Below are 16663 nucleotides of genomic sequence, written 5' to 3' on the forward strand. Positions count from 1 at the left end.
CGTTGATGATTGTTTTTGATTGGATTTTTTGTTACACATCAAACATATTTCAATAATTAAATGAAAATGTGCGATCTAAACCTTATATACTAGATAATGTAATAGGGTCCGTTCGGAAATACGGAACGGTCACCTACCAGCGTTCGGCAACTCTGCGGTCGATCCGGATGTAACTTTACGGCCAATCCGGTCTGCTGAACTAGCGCGCTGTAACCATGGAAACACAGCTGTTTACTGGGCTCACCTTAAAAAAACCAGAGACGACACATCGGTAGTTCGGTGGATTGTTTCCGAACGTAGCCATAGTGTTTATTTTGATAGCATATGTGTATCCATGTATGGCATCAGTGATGTAATTACGAAAAATTTAAAGCACGGATACGTGATATATTTGTAAATAAAATTCTTTTAAAAATGTATTCTTAAAATGATTAATTGAATGTGACTGGAAAAGCTGCTATTCTGATGAGTTTTGGCATTTTTTATTTTTTTTTTCAACCAAATCATTTGAATTAATGTAAGTTTTTGGTTGACGTGACGACCTCCAATAAATGAGTGGGGTTTAAATTTTCTGTGTTAATGATGTTTATTATAACCAAATATAGTTTTTATTTTAAACTAAATTCTGTGCTAATTTAAATATGTTTGAAAGCAAAAAAATGTGTTTTTAAAAATTATATCTTTTTAAAATTCGCATTAAACTTATAGATACAAAAATTTATTTTTTCATCCTGTTCCGCTTAAAAGTCTATGCTGTATAATACTGTAAAATCATATCTAATACTGTAAAATCATATCTATCTTCTAGTAAGTATTTGATGCTTAAAAATTGTAGCCAAAATTAATCTATGCGTTAGCTAGTTTTTGATTAATGGTAGTCATAAAAATATTTAGTTTGGTTTTTAAAGGTACTTAAAATATTATAATGAAGATAAATGACCATAAAATATTTCCTAATTAACGCTAAGCTTGATTTTATGCATCATCTTACGAAGATCTCCGTATTTATGTTTTGTAAGGAAAAAAAAAAACTTTATACTCCCCCCCCCTTTACATATGAATTTTTATATGTGGGATAATACTATAAGTAATTTTCAGAAATGAAGTGAATTTCAAATTTTCCTGGTCCTTATCTACTAAAGTACCATTCTGTGTTCAAAAAAAAAACTGGACCAGCATTCCTGCAATTATTCTTTGAGGCTCTTTAAATTTTATGTTTGATTCACAAAAACTTGGTAAAAAATTTCCACAAAAGTAATAGTTTCTGGTTTTTGATTCAAGTTACTTGTTCATAATTAAACTTAAATGTAGCACATAAAATTAAGCTTTTTTGTTGGAGATGTGGAGGTTGAAAAAAGTTGAGAACCCTTGGCCTAGTGGTTAGAACATCAGTTTTGGAATTGAGTGATCATGAGCTCAAAGCCTGACAATGTGAATACCAGTTGAGTTTATGTGAAAGATATTCTCATAACAACTATGTTTCCAAAAGTCCTGTAGCCAGTCGCTATCAGTTACTATAGCTGCGTAGTGGGGCGGTTCAAAAAAACTTCTTTTGCTCTAGAATCCAGGCCACCCCTATTTGTTTTAGGGGTGGCCAACTCATACTGATAGTTTTTTGCTGTAAAAGGTTTAGCTTCTTACTCAAATTTTAAGAGGGTGCTCAATAGCCCCTTAATTTAACATTTGCTATAGTACAGAAAATGCCACAAGTTTAGAAACATTTAATTTTCCCAGCTGTTTTTTTGTAAATAATTATTTTGTTGCAATGTATATGCATATTACTAGTATGTATTATAATATGCAGCATTGTTTTCCAGTTCAATGTATTTTTTTACCCTCTTCCTGATACATATAAAGTTTAGGGGAGGCGGTTGAGCATCCTCTTTCAGTTGAAATAGGAAGCTAAAATTTTTCCAGTTTATTACTATCTCACACATCTAAACACACACAATTCTAAAAATATTGTGGGGTGGCCCATTATCTTGGAGAAACTTTTTTTTAACATGTATTTTTGAACCACCCTAGTGCAGTTTCTGCAGACTGTCCTTCGGCTTCAGGACCAGAGCTGAAAGTTTCCAGTCTGTTGACCGATTTCCGTCTTTTTGGAAAAAATTCAAAATGGTCTGAGGCGGAGTAAGATAAGAGTTAAAAAGTAATACATAATCAGTGAGTGAGTGAAATCTAGAAAGTTAAGAATTTTGTTCTTTGTTTTATTTGTATTTTAGAGTCGTACGTAAAAGATATTTCTACTCTTTCTAAATGATAAAAAATAAAGTATTCTTAAATAAAATTTCGTATGGTTTTATTTCTTAAAAAATCGCAATTTTTTCTGCATGTGTGGTAATAATTTCTGTTTTTGTACACTTTTTGTAAAAAATAAGTTTTTGTTTTTTATTTATTAAGTGCTGTATTAAAACCCTTTACCTACTTAAAAACTAAAATCAGGGCACACATCCTGTCTATTTAAAAATTTTCCGTCTTAAGAATTTTCACATCTTTCACCCTGTTCAGAACTTTGCCAAAATTGTAGAAAAGGCACTACCATCTATCAGGCAAAAGTCTTACAAGAGCACCCTTTTGCTTGATATTCTTGGTCATTTAGCAATTGACTTCGGTCTCCTGAGTAGTATTAGTAATAGTAACAGTATAATTTGCATAATAAACAACTCTTAAAGCTTCTGAAACCCTAGCCATTCTTCAGATTCAGCTAATCTCAGATTTAGCTGTGGTTTTTAAGCTTTTGGTAAAAAATAAGTAAGTCATGTGTTTATTAAATGGAAAGAAAACTATTATGACTTTTTGATTTGTTGAAATTTCACAAGTTGTCAAAGTTTCATGTTTGATTTTACCAAAATATAATTCTGTGAATAGTATTGAATTGACGTTTATCTTTATTTCAGGCACATTCATATAAAAATTTATATCTGATGAAAATAATGGTTTAAGGAAGAAGAAAATGAGTGCAAATAAGTTGAAAAGCATTCCTTCCCTCTCGAAGATTCCTACTTCTGGTCGTGATAGTGGAACACATTCAAGATCATCATCCATTTCCAATTTAACAACAGCATCTGACACCCATTCTGGTAACAAATCTTTCAACTCCCTGGAATATAATAAACAAACTCGTTAAACACATCAAAAATAATACATGTGATGTATATTTAACTACATTGTTTTGGGACCTTAGAAATTAAAGTTCCGGAGAGCCGAAATTTTAGATGATCTAAGTAGTTTGTGAAGTGGTGAAGTCCTAAAATTAGATTTGAAAAAAGAAAAGTGAATTGGTTGTTCTGGGCGCTTTCAGATAAAAGGGCACTTCAATTCAATTAAAAGGACACTTTTTGATAGAAGTTTTTCATTAGGAAAGGTGTTTTTTTTTTTTTAGTTTTTGGTGTACTATATGCATAAAAAATCAAAGTATTTTTCAATAGGTTTTTCTTTTTTTTTTGTAAGTAATGAAAAGCTTTTCAATGCTGAGTGTAAAAAGATATTTCTTAACACACTCAAATATATATTCTAAGCATATTATAGGGGATAAGTTCCCGGAAGTTACGTTTCAAGGCAGGCTTGTGTGAATCTTTACTTTTTGGGGGAAAAAATGCTTTTGTGATGAAGTTTTGTTAAAGCTTCTAAGGGCAAAGGGGGCACATCAAGCTTCAGCTTAAAATACTGTAAAAGCTTACCAAAGTCTTTCATTTCGTTTTGAAGTATGTTATCTTGCGTTTTGTTAATGATTTTAAAGTTCAGCTCGATATTTTTAAGCATCACTTGATGCAAATTTTTAATATGTTTAATCATACGAATATAAGAAAAAAAATCTCTGCCACAATTTTAATTTATTTTTAATCATATTTATTATGTTTTACTGTTTTACTAAAGTTGTTCTTTTTACCTTATCTGTAGAAGCTGGAGATGGGTTAACCGATGGAGCTCATGATTTTAAAATTGATGACAAAGTTTGGGTGAATGGCACCAAGCCTGGTTGCCTCAAGTTTCTTGGGAAGACACAATTTGCACCTGGCCTTTGGGCTGGTGTCCTTTTGGATGACGCTGAAGGAAAAAATGACGGGTCGGTTGCTGGAGTGAAATACTTTTCTTGTGAACCTATGAGAGGTATTTTCACCAGACCCCAAAAACTTTCAAAGACACCTGGAATGATTCCCGGCACTGGCGACTCCACCAGCATCAGTCCTCGTTTATATAACAGTAAAGCCATTTCCTCCAGTAGAGCATCAATTTCTTCTATCAGTTCTGTAACTAGTCCAAGAGCAGCCTGTTCTAAGCTGAGAATAAATGAGAGAGTTGTCGCTAGCTCCACCACTGGTAATAAAAGTGGAGTTCTTAGATTTGTCGGTGAAACAGACTTTGCCAAAGGGGAATGGGCAGGTATTGAATTGGATGAACCTGTTGGTAAGAACGATGGATCTGTTGCTGGTAAAAGGTAATAATTGAAACAAAATTGTACTTTTTTTTGTATAAAAAATTATAAAAAATTATTAAAATATGAGTAAAGAAGTTTATTTGAAAAACAAAATGAGAAAGTCATTTTAAAAAAAGTTATTTAGCAACATGCTTTGAACACAGGGTTGCTACGCACCGGGAAAACCTGGATTTGTCAGAGAAAATGAAAATTGCCGAAAATCAGGGAAATGTCAGGAAAAATGAAAAATTGCATATTTCCGATTGTTCTTTGCGCGGCCCGGGGTCTATGACGTCAAAAACAAAAAGAAAAAACTTTCAGCCTTGTTTTTTTTGCCACTATTCCCTTCCCATTTGTCGTTTTGTCATTCCCCCTTTCTTCTTCCCCCTGCAGTTCTTTTTATCAACTCTCTGAGATTGGCGAGTGCGCCATAGCAGTCAGCGGCGGACATGCTCAGAGGCAGACATGCGCAGAAGGTACTTCTTTTCTTCCTCGTTTGAGCGGGCTCCATTTAAACGCTGCTTGTTTACGTCAGCAGTTCTGAAGTTGTTTTGATGCACAGCACATTGTTTTGTCTGCGAGTGCGACTGAAGTTTTTAATGAGATGCAATAATCTTTTCATATTTTAGTTCACGTTAGTTCATTTTAGTTCACGTTTTTAAAAAAGATTTATCTTTTTTTTTAAATTCTTTTTTAACATAGTCTAAAACTTTTTCTATATTGCTATTGAAGTACAAACTTTTAAAAAGTGTAGCTGCCCGTAATCTTTTACTGCGATTTAAAATGTTACTAAATTTGCGTTAATCGTTTTGGGATACCTTAAATGAGACTCATCCTCCCTACTTTGTAAAACAGTGTGTTACTAATTTTCATCGAAGAAATAGAGTCGCCATATACAGAGATACTTCTGGTGATTATAAAATGATGCTACCCGAAATGTTTCTAATAAACAGTAAAAATTTGGCAATTGTTTAAAATTGTGTGCAAAGACAAATTAATGAAAGTTTTTGTGCTGTTTATGGATTCGCTTAATTTAGTTGGCGAATTATTTTACGTGTTAACAAATTTAAGGAAAGAAATATTAAAGAAATGGCGATATTTGGTTACATGGTGAAAACCGAAAAACAGTATTGCGTAGTCTTTAGCTTCACAAAGAGCAACAGTTGATAAAGATGCGAAATGCCTTAGCTATTGAAATGATTCCACAAAAAAAGTTTGGCTAGATTCCTGCTGATCAATTAAATACCCAGTCAACACAAATAAATAAAAAAACCCATTAATTTCCACAAAGTTGCATTAAAATGAAAAATAATCAGCCAAATCCATGTATTATTTGCCAATCTTGTGCAAAAATCTTACTTCAAGATTTGACTTGAGAAAAGCCTTGAATTGTCACGAAAAGCAAAGATAGTCAACAATACAACAATAGTCGCTATCGACAGGGAGTTGAGATGATACACTATATATTGTATTGAGTTGAGGAAAGCCTTCGAACATGGAACTAAAAAGCTCATAACTCGTTTTTTATTCTACTTAGAAATTTCGAACAGGTGCCATCTTCAGCAGAAAAATCGGAGCTTTCGATGGACATATAATGTTTATGTGCAAGTATTTTTTCATCTCCATATTAGAGAATTTATACGAAAATTGTGTTTTATTGACCCCCTAAGGGGGTTTTGCCCCTCATAATGGGACGCAAACTACTCTATGTGTTGTTCTGATGCATAAGCTATATTATTGTAAAGTTTTATCAAAATCCATCCAGTAGTTTTTGCGTGAAAGATTAACAAACATCCGTACATCCATACAGACAAACTTTCGCATATATAATAGTAGTAAGATTACAGCAGGTGTTTCGAGATTAGTGCCTGTCACAATCACGCATGTTTAAATGGGCAAAATGGTTAAAAAATGGTCTTGAATTTTCAAATGAATATCGGCGTCAGGAGCCCTGATTCTCACACACACACAAATGCAAATGTCTTGAAGAGCTAGTTCTGTCTGACCGCCGCCTAACCCTTCATGTGTTAGCATACAAGTTAAATATAAATAAAGAAGCAATTCGGAACATGTTACACAAAATTTTTAAAATGCGAAAGCTCTGCTCAAAGACGGAACTTTGATTGTGAGGGAATATTTGGGAAAAAAAAGTATCTCAATATTACCATATCCATCCTACCACCCTGACTTGGCCCCTTGTGACTTCTTGTCCCCTAAAATGAAGAGTTATCTCAAGGAAACCCAGCTTAGAGGTTGTCAAAGAGGCTGTGAGCATCGTTTTGAAAGACTTAACTTTAGAAGACTATCAAGTCTTCTTCCAGTCATGTTAGAAATATTGGAAATGTTGTGCCGAGTTAGGTAGGCCGAGTTTTCAAGAGACTTTTCTCCACCTTACCCCCCCCCCCCTCACCTGTATGGCTGGGCTGGGAGTTAGGTAGAGGGGTCTACTGTGAAGGCTGTTAATAAAATTTGTTGCTAATTTGATTTGCCAGTGTTTTATTTAAAAATTCTCGGAATTTAATTGCGGTACCTTGTAGAGTGATATGTGACAAGATTAGGGGTAAGGTCAAATGTGATATCTCTGAGAAAGGAAGAGGGTGGTGAGGAGTAAAAAAAGTCGGACATCATTTATGGACATCCCCCGACTCTGTGCCAAAAACACTAGATCTAGAAGCAGTAATGTTTTTTTTTCTTTTTTTTTATGCTGTTGTTCTAAGAGAGTTAGTATATTTATTTCACCAAAATTGTTTTTGGCTAGGTATTTCAACTGTAAAATGAAGCATGGCCTGTTTGCTCCTCTGCACAAGGTGTCTCGAGCTGGTGGAACATCTGTATCAAGGCCTGGATCAGTTCGAGGCACTCCTCTCACGAGATCGAACAGTAAAGATTCGCTAAACAGTTCAATCAGCAGTTGCTCCAGATCCAGTCGAGTTAAACTGGGTGTCACATCCCTTACAAGTACTACACAGGTAATCTCTAATGCAAAGTTGTTAATATACTCATTATGGTATTCAAGTTTCACTGTTACGCTGATCTCAATAATTTATTATTTATTAATGCCTCTCAAGTAAAAATCAGGAAGTAGAATGTTTTACCATGTAGCTAATTTCTATTTTTTGAAAATTTTCAAATTTACTTCTTTATTTCTATTTAAACGATGAAGTTTCTTATGCTTAAAGATTATTTCGGAGAAAACCTGGGGGTTATTAGCCATGTCTTTCGAAAGTTCTGTAGCTGGTTATGCAGCATTTAATAGTAAAATTTTAAGGAAAGTATTTTTTCTAAAAAGTTAGGAAAGGAAGGATATTTCAAATGTTCTATACGTCTTACAGGGAAAACATGCTTTCTGCAGAAATTGTACTTGGCAAACTTATAATCTGTACGTTTTGTCGACAGGAATACATCACAATAAGAAGAGAAATAATCAAAATAGTTTGGTAAAACACATAGCGTTATTTTAATATTCTAACAAAAATATAAATAGGTATAGCATAAAACATTTAGTTTAAAGTCTCATAGACATATTTTGGACCCAAAAACATAAAGATATATGTCATAAACCTATGAACTCTGGAGCGTAAGTGCTGTGATGCTTTAAGTTTGTGATAACTGTTTTAAGAAAATAATACATATTTTAATTCTAAAATTTAATCTCATTCTCAAAGATTAACATTAAGTGATGAGTTTTTTTTAAAGCCCACTATACTTTTTTCCACGCATCCCCCCTCCCCCCCCCCCACTTTTTGGGGATCAAATTCTTTAAGTATTTTCAAGTGTCATTTCTCCAAAAACATTCCTTTTTTGTCATTAAACTGAGAAGAGACTGAGGAAATTGTTTTTATCACTTTTACAGTTATTTTAAGCAAACATTAAGCATCTTTTAATCATAAAGCAATTCTTTTACCAATGGGGGGGGGGGGGGGGGGTAATTTTCTTTGAATTCAAGAGATCACTAAAACATTTCATATTCTTTTCTTTCCTATTCTACCTTTTGTATTTTATGACATTGCACTGTTCTGTTTTGTCTTGCATTCTTACTAAAAGGCTCTAGCACTTGAAAATAAACAGTAAAACTAGCCCAAACCAGTTTTTCTTACTTTGTTTATTGTGAGTTTTATCTTGATTACCAAGCAAAGAAAACTACCGTGAAAGATGAAAAAAAGTCTTGCATTGCTTTTTTTTTTCTTTTCTTAATCCGGAGTGTGTATGCTAATGTAACAACAATAACGTGTAAACAGTAAATAGTGTATGCTGTTTTCATTGCCAATTTATGCCTAGTAAAAATGAATGTTGAACATTTCAACTAAGAGCAGTATAGATTTTTGTACCAGGTGCATACTGTGCTTAGAAAAATATTCAAATTTTGACACCTGTTGTTTTTTAATTTTTATTAAATTGAGAAATTCTCTGGAATTTAAATTACACTTTTTAAAGAAACCCTAGTTCCAAGTGCAGAAAATAAAATTTCAAAATCTGACTTCTGAAAAGTATATGTTTTGGGTACATATGCTGTTATTAAATAGAAAAAAAAAATGTTTATGCATTTGTGGAGATGCATAGATTCACTAAGTTTATTGATTAATGCCATTTATTTGAATGATAATTTACAGATGTCTTATGAACTGGTGAAATATTTACAAGTGGCTTTTATACTCATTCTTATATTGCTCGGATACCCTGTTTATTCTTTTTTACCAGTACTGCAGCACCGTAAAGTATATAGTTCCACTGCATCTGTGACCTGGTCTGCATTCAAGTTTCTTCTCCTTTATTCTTATGTGTAACACACGCTCCACGCTGAGATGGCAGCACACAATCCATTGAGAATCCTGATACTTAGTTGTGCTGAGGCTTGTGTGCTGGCTCCCAATTAACCATCTTTTTCATCATTGAAAGTTATATAGATATTTTGCAACTTTGTAGTGAATGCCTTGTCCATTTTCTGCATGAGGAACACACCATTTTGTTTTCTGATTTATTTTAAGCGACTTCCCTTTACAGTTAATGGCAATTGCCATTACTGTAAAGGGAAATTGCCATTACAGTTAATGACAATTTTCTTTTCTGCCATTTCATTCAGATTTATCATTTAAAGTGCATATTTCTACAGAAAAGATTAAAAAATTTGAAGATTTTCGTAGCTCAAAATTTTTAATGCTTCTTGATGTTTTAAGTGCTTTTTTTTACTTAAATTTTGGTATTTAAAATTGTTATGCATACACAAAAATAAAAAAATGAGCTTTTAAAATATAAGGATTTCTTCCTGTGTCTTTCATAACTAACATTCATGTTTTTGCTAACATACCAGGGGTCAATTCAGATGCAAATTAGATCCGCTTTGCAGCCTCTTAACGAAATTCTATATTGCAAAAACAGTTTTAAGATTTAGCATCACTTTTAAGCTCAATCAATTCGTTGGAAAGCAAAACATCAATAAAATGACCTCTTACTTCTAAATCTTTCCCAGTAAATTCCTTAGGTCATAGAGATTTGCAATTAGATTTGTGATAGCTATACATGCTGTAAACTATGCTATGTGACAGGATTTTATTCTCAAAAAATAGATATGTACAAGGAACATGTCCAAGCAATAGTCCCCCCCACCCGCCAAAAAAAAGGAGGTTCACAAAAACTTCTATTTTTCACAAAAATGTGACTTAATAAAAATAAAAACCTGAATCCACCCTGCATACATATTGAATCCACCTAAGAACCTAAATATATAATCAGTTGACTTGAACACTTTGATGGTACTCTCTAAAAGTAAGTAGATGTGCAGTTAAACAATAATTTTCCTGTTACAATATCATAAATATAAATTTCATTTTGTATTGCTTATATAGTCGTAAAGGAAAAATCAAAACACTGGTAATTACACAGAAATATTGTGCCCTAGGAAAACATGTAAAATATCAATTAGTATTGATTAAAACCTTTTAAATCATTGCAATAAAATTTTGATCATTGATTTTATTGAAATGTACATAACTTCAAAATTCTGATTAAAACATCCTATTTTTGACTGTGAAAATAAATTCTGGGTGCTTAAGTTGGCCTAAATGCCAAACTTAATTTTAGTCTGATCATTAAAGAAGTGGGGACCTTTAAAGAAGGGGCAGCAAAATGTATTCTTAAGCAAAACAGAAAAGGTATTGAGTATTTTTTGCTGAAATGGTTTGAATATGCACTTAAAAGCTCTTCTAATTAATTTTTTTATTGATTTTTTTTGTATGCCAGTGATGGGTAGAGTTGACGACCCAGCAGATAGTACATCCTCTTTTCTTTTCTTTTTGTAATTTTGATTCAAGCCTGCCCCATTTTTGAATTTTGTTGTCTTTTTAACAGCAATATCTGTTATCTGTAAGCATCGTCCACCTTTTGCTCCAGAACTACCTCACTGATGCATGCTATATTGCATAAAAATGTTATGTTTCCAACTGTTTTATGTAAACTAACAAAAATCTAAAATCCTAAGCATTGCATTTTTGGATCACTGTGACTTGGGACCCAGGTTGAATAGGAGTTAGCAAGTAATTCTGAGTAATCAAAAGAATTTTTAAATTTGACATGAAAGAAAACTTTTTGCATTCAATTTTTTTTTTTTTTTTTATAGATTATAGGGTTTTTTTTTTTTTTTGGCTTTCTGAAAGCTGTAAAGTTGTCTTTAAAAAAATAATTATCATTAAAGATTTGACTATTACCTTGAAATCAATGACTTTATGCCATTGCTTGAATCTCACTGTTGATATTAATTAGATGTAATTTCAGAAAAAACGTGCTTCTGGTGGAACAGGAATAATGACCACTAGTCGTGCTCTTGAAGTATGAATTTAGTTCTTTCAACCTATTATGTAATCCTAAGTTGCTTGAATTATTATAATTTGCAACCAATTTTTTTTCATAAATTAGGTTTGTTTTATTCAAATTTTGAAAAATTTGTTTAAATTATTATAATTAGTTGAAAAAAATATTCTTCCACATATAAGTATTTAATTTTCATGCTGCAGAAGAAAATAAATACAGTGAAGCACTGTTTATGTAAGTTTTAAGAAAATAAAAGAACAAGAAAGCCCCGTCATAGGAAGAGAATTAAAAGAAAGAACTGCATAGATTTGTACTACAACATCAGTCTTGCATAATATAGACAAACGCGTGAACGACGTTCGTAGAAAATTGTTCGCTCTGCAAAATTTTTTTTAAAACTCCTAACGTTAATTTTAAAAACAAAACAAAAACAATATATATATTTAAAGGGAAATGAAAAAAAAACTAGTTTATTTCTGTTGAAGCCTTTTAAAGCACATGTGCGAAAAAATAATGGTTTTGTCAGTTTTCTTCAGTTGGTGAAAAATAGGCATAAACTAGATATGTTAAATTGTAAAAAAAAAAAAAAAAACAATGATTTAAAACCCTTTTTTGTTTTTATCTTTCATATTTGAATATAAATTTAATTCTTTACTCAAGGATGAATTAAGCAAAATAGTTTTCCAGTTAGAATTTGTGTTTGCAGAATGCTTTTCATTATGATCATAATAAACAACAGAACAGCAGCTCTTTTCTTTAGAACGTAACAGGGTTTGCACTTCCTGGGGGGAAACTTTTCCAGGGCTACCCCGGAATTCAGAGTTTTTTAACTAACAATTTTCGGAATAACCAGTTTAAAAAAAATGTTTTAAATGATTACAAATTACTAGCATGTTAAGTTACATATTTATTCTCACAAAAGACCATACCATATTTTTCTTGAGAAATGAGCGAAACTGAAATTTAAAGCACAGGAAACTGGTTTTCAGCTGTAGGAAGTAAGAACAATTTCGAACAAGAGTGCTGATAAGCAAAAAAAAGTCTTTCTTAGAATCTTCAAACAAAAGCAATTGCTATGAAAGTTATGGCATTTGAATGGGTTAAAATAATAGTGGCGTAAGTTAAAAATTTTACAAATTGAATTGTTCACAAATTTTTGGGTTCCTCTTTATCACTTCTATTAAGTGTACCATTTGCATATATATATATATATGATAGCAATGTAAGGATTGAGCAAGAAAGAAAAAATATTTTGAAAAGAACGAAAAAATCCCAAAATACCCTTGGCCTCATCAGGGGGGTTCTCCCCAAGGGTAGGGAAAAACCTTGAGATGTTTCGTGAGTGCTGCTGGTGAAATTGCCTAAAAAAGCAGCACTAGTCCCTAACATCTCACAAAACTAGCCAAAGGGGTACTGAAAGTCCATAATATCAGCATGACAAGAAATAAGAACATTGAACCTTTTACAAACCAAATATACAAGTTTTATATAAAGAAAATAGAACAATATTTAAACTACAAGAGAAGTTGTCTTGTCATCTCTTTAAATGCGAGAGGAGGGATGCAACAACATGCCTGTTTATCCCTGTCTGTGTGAATGTAGCATTTTTTTTTTTTTTTTTCTCTGTTTCACCTCTAGATTTCTCAAGGGCATGACTTTTGTTTAATTAAGCCAATTTTGCTTTAGGTTGTGCATTTTTCTAAATTTGAATGTAAGAGTTGGGAATCTGAGTTTGAAATGAACACTTTATTTCATCTAGTCTTTGAGAAAAAGCATATAATGAAATTGGTGTTTTTGATAGAACCCATAAGCCATTATTTAACATTCAATCCAGTTGTGGTGATTTAACTTATCCAACCGTGCACAGCGTTCCATAATAATCATCGGATTCTGTTGGCACCGTTAAAAAACAATCTTTACTAATATTATAAAGAGAGAGGGCGTATTTTTGTGTGTTTATATGTTCGAGGTAATCTCCGGAACCACTGCACCTATTTGAAAAATTCTTTCACTATACGAAAGGTGCTTTCTTACTGAGTAACATAGGCTATAATTTGAAAAAATCCGATAAATGGTTCTTTTTCTTTTCAAATTTAGGCAAAAAATTTTACGTAAATTGCCTATTATTGGCTATTAAAGGGGTGAAAAATTACTTGCACATATTAATATTATATATCGTTAGAAAGGGTAGAATTTTCTACGTTCTAAACAATTTATTTCAATGCTCTAACTTAATTATTAATGTCCTGACTTTTTTAGGCTTAGCTGAAATTTAGGCACTACTTTCTTCATTAAATCTATCAATAAAAAGTGACAGAATTGTCCCACAGTTTTCTTTTTTACAGCATTGGAAAAAGCGAGATTTTTTTCTGCAGATCTCTCTCGACCTATGGTCGAAAAAATTAGCTTCTATCTTTAAAGGGAAAAAAGTTACTAGCGTTTTTAAATCAATTTCAAAATATGTCATTTTGATTCAAATTGTCAACCATTTTATTTTGGCATTTCCATGGTTACGCTTTTTTGAATCCATTGTTTATTTCCTTATTTTGCATCTGATTTCTTAAACTTATTTTATTTCATGTTTCCAGCGTTACGCTTTTAAAATCCATCTTTCGCATTTTAATTTCTTAAAAGTATTTCATTATCTGTCATCATTGTTTGGAAGGAAAGTTTTGCATGGTGTTTTTTTTTCCTTTAAGTTATTAAGTTATTCTTTTAATTAATTGTTGAATATATGTCACTTGAAACATTTTTTGTTCTCAAAGTAGACCGGGCAAAGCCGGGCAACGCAACTCTTAACATATAAAGATTTGCAAGCTACTGTTAATGTGATTTTATACCTTTTTGTTTGTTTGCGAAACATTTATTATTGTCAAAGAAAAAACATCCGCTTCACGCGCAAAAGGGCTGGGTTCCGGTAGTGTGGTCACTTGGCACGTTAGGTGCTGAGCAGTTCAGTCTAGGATTATTGTTTTAAGGCCACCGTTAATGTAATTCATTGTTTTGGCGATTTGTTTTGAAAGAAAAGAAACTTTTGATTTGTTTTTATCCGAGTGAAATGTACGAAATTTTCTTTTTTTCTGAGAATGATTTTTGAATGTTTCACTGGATTTTTTTTTTTTTTTTTTTGCCGTTAGACGGATGGATTATGATAGCATGATTGCTGGGTAAGTTTGGCGACAAACAATAGAGCTGCGGAATTCTTTTTACATTTGAAAAATATTATTTGATGTCTTTTTTTGTTTATTTGGCGAAATATTTTAAATTGCAGTAAAAACCGTTTCACTCGCTAAATAAAATTCTAAAGCAACTGTAAATCTAATTTAATGATTTGACAAAAAGTTTTAAATTCCAAAAAAACTTAAATAGTTTTTTTTTCTTTTTTTTTTTTAAGGTGTGTACTCATTTTCTGCAAAGAAAAACGATCATTTCGCATCAGAGGGGGAAGAGGCGTCAATTTTTTTTAATTCAACGGACTTCCATTTAATTTTTAGCACGAGCATCGCTGTGCAGGTACTGCTAGTAACATATAAACAAGCCTGTATAAATGGTGCTTCACTGTATTATTTAATGATTAGAAAAGTAATAATTACTTAATATTAAATGTTATTTTAGAGATTAATATTGCTTAATGGTGAATGTTATCATAGAGAATAAAAATTACTATTACTATATTTTCAAAAATATATATGAAGTAAAATTTGCTGTTGTGTCCTTCATTTTCGATACAAAATACATTCAATTTGAATGTAACGCTGTCTAAAAATTTGCTACCGTATGCAGCTGTCTACTCGATATTCAACTTATTAGATATTTGACACTGTCAATATTTCAAACTCTACGTTGTACTGTTACATTTGTTAGCTTTTTCTTTGCTTGCTCTATCTTTTCCACATTCTGAGCAGTGTATTTTAGTTCTAAGCATTTTATTCTAACTTGATAAAAGTTTTACATGATATAGTTAGCCGTTTAGCCCCCTGACTGCTTCTTCTCTATTTGCTTGACAGCCGTTTGTGAGCTATAATCTTCTTCAGAGTATCATTCCATTCTGCTTTCTTTTTTCCAGGGTGTGCCAGTTGATTACTTTCTGTGCTTTAACATCCTCACTAACCCAATCCAGCCACTTTGATCTGGATCTGTCTCTAATACAGGTTCCCCTGTGTCACATAAAATGTAAGACTGGATGTTAGGGAGGGCTGCTGGTCCGGATATATTCAGGCTAATCTATATTTTGGAACTTTGGAATAGCATTACCAGGCTTTCAAGAGGGTTTATTTTAATCCAAAATCTTTATTGGCATTTTAAAAAATATAATTACTCATTCATTTTTTAAAATTTTATTTTTATTGTACCTATTAATTTTTTGATTAGAGTTTTTTATTGCAAGATACTTTTCTGGAACAATAACATATTTATTTAAAAAATAATAAATTAATTTTATTATCTGTTTTGCTTTTTTCTGCAATGCATTTCTTTCTTCTTATCTTCCTGTATGGTTTGATTTTTTACTAAAAATCTAACATTGAGACATTGTTTTTGAATCTATTGCATATTGGATTAATAAAAAATTATTACTTTAAATTTGTTGCATTTTTCTCACTAATATTCTAAATTCCTAACTAGACCTGTTTTTCACAATACTTTTATAAGATTGTTTGTAATGTTTAGAATGAAGTTTGATTGTCTTTGAGCCCTTATTAGATAGTTACTTGTGTGTGATGCATGTTTTCATCATTCATTCTAGGAAATGTTGAAAGAAAAAGAGCAATATATAGCCCAACTTTTGAGTGAAAAGCAGCTTGAAAGAGCTGAGGTTGTTAGAATAGGAAGCCAATATGAACAGGTCTCTGATGGAATTGTTATTTGGTTGAATCAATGTTGTAAAATTGTTTTCTTTTATAAATTAATATTTTTTTTCACATAAATACTTATGTAGCAGTAACATTTATGCTAGAAAAGTTATTTTGTACTACTATTACTTTATTCTAGGTTGAAACAGTATGTACAGAATTGAAAAAACAACAGCAAAAGATTGAGGAAGAAAAGAAATTGTTAGAAGAGCAATTAACAATTAATAAAAGGTTCAATTTTTATGACTAAGTATTATTTTCAGTCTTGGAAAGAATAATTTTGGTATATCTATCTTCTATATAGTGGCATTTATGTTTTGTTGAAACTGATAAAAATGTCTTTTACATTTTGAGAAAATAATATTTGCAATGTTAGAGTTTACAAATCCCCCCCCCCCTCCCTCACAAAAAAAAAAGTTCTAATAATAAAGAAATGAATTTTGAGCTGTAATTTTAACTATTAAAAGACCTTTTAAACAATATTTTGAATTTTAGACAGTTATTTTTATTTACTTTTTCAAGTTAAATTATTTTATTCCAGTTTTTCCTATAATAGGTAACAGATCTTTACACCATTCTTAATGTTTTT

General features: G+C 31.7%; 1 protein-coding gene across 1 annotated transcript in view; it reads left to right on the top strand.

The window, feature by feature from the left end:
- Positions 1-395: 395 nt before the first annotated feature.
- Positions 396-16663, top strand: part of LOC129221288 (CAP-Gly domain-containing linker protein 1-like) — a gene marked incomplete in the record, with an annotated part of 104066 nt that continues 87798 nt past the window's right edge. The window contains 7 exon segments of the mRNA XM_054855746.1: positions 396-517; positions 2901-3083; positions 3904-4441; positions 7179-7389; positions 11189-11242; positions 15969-16067; positions 16214-16305. Coding sequence (XP_054711721.1) covers positions 2957-3083; positions 3904-4441; positions 7179-7389; positions 11189-11242; positions 15969-16067; positions 16214-16305 — 1121 coding nt within the window.

This window comes from Uloborus diversus, chromosome 4 (assembly GCF_026930045.1).
Source record: "Uloborus diversus isolate 005 chromosome 4, Udiv.v.3.1, whole genome shotgun sequence".
In the NCBI taxonomy this organism is placed as follows: Eukaryota; Metazoa; Arthropoda; class Arachnida; order Araneae; family Uloboridae; genus Uloborus; species Uloborus diversus.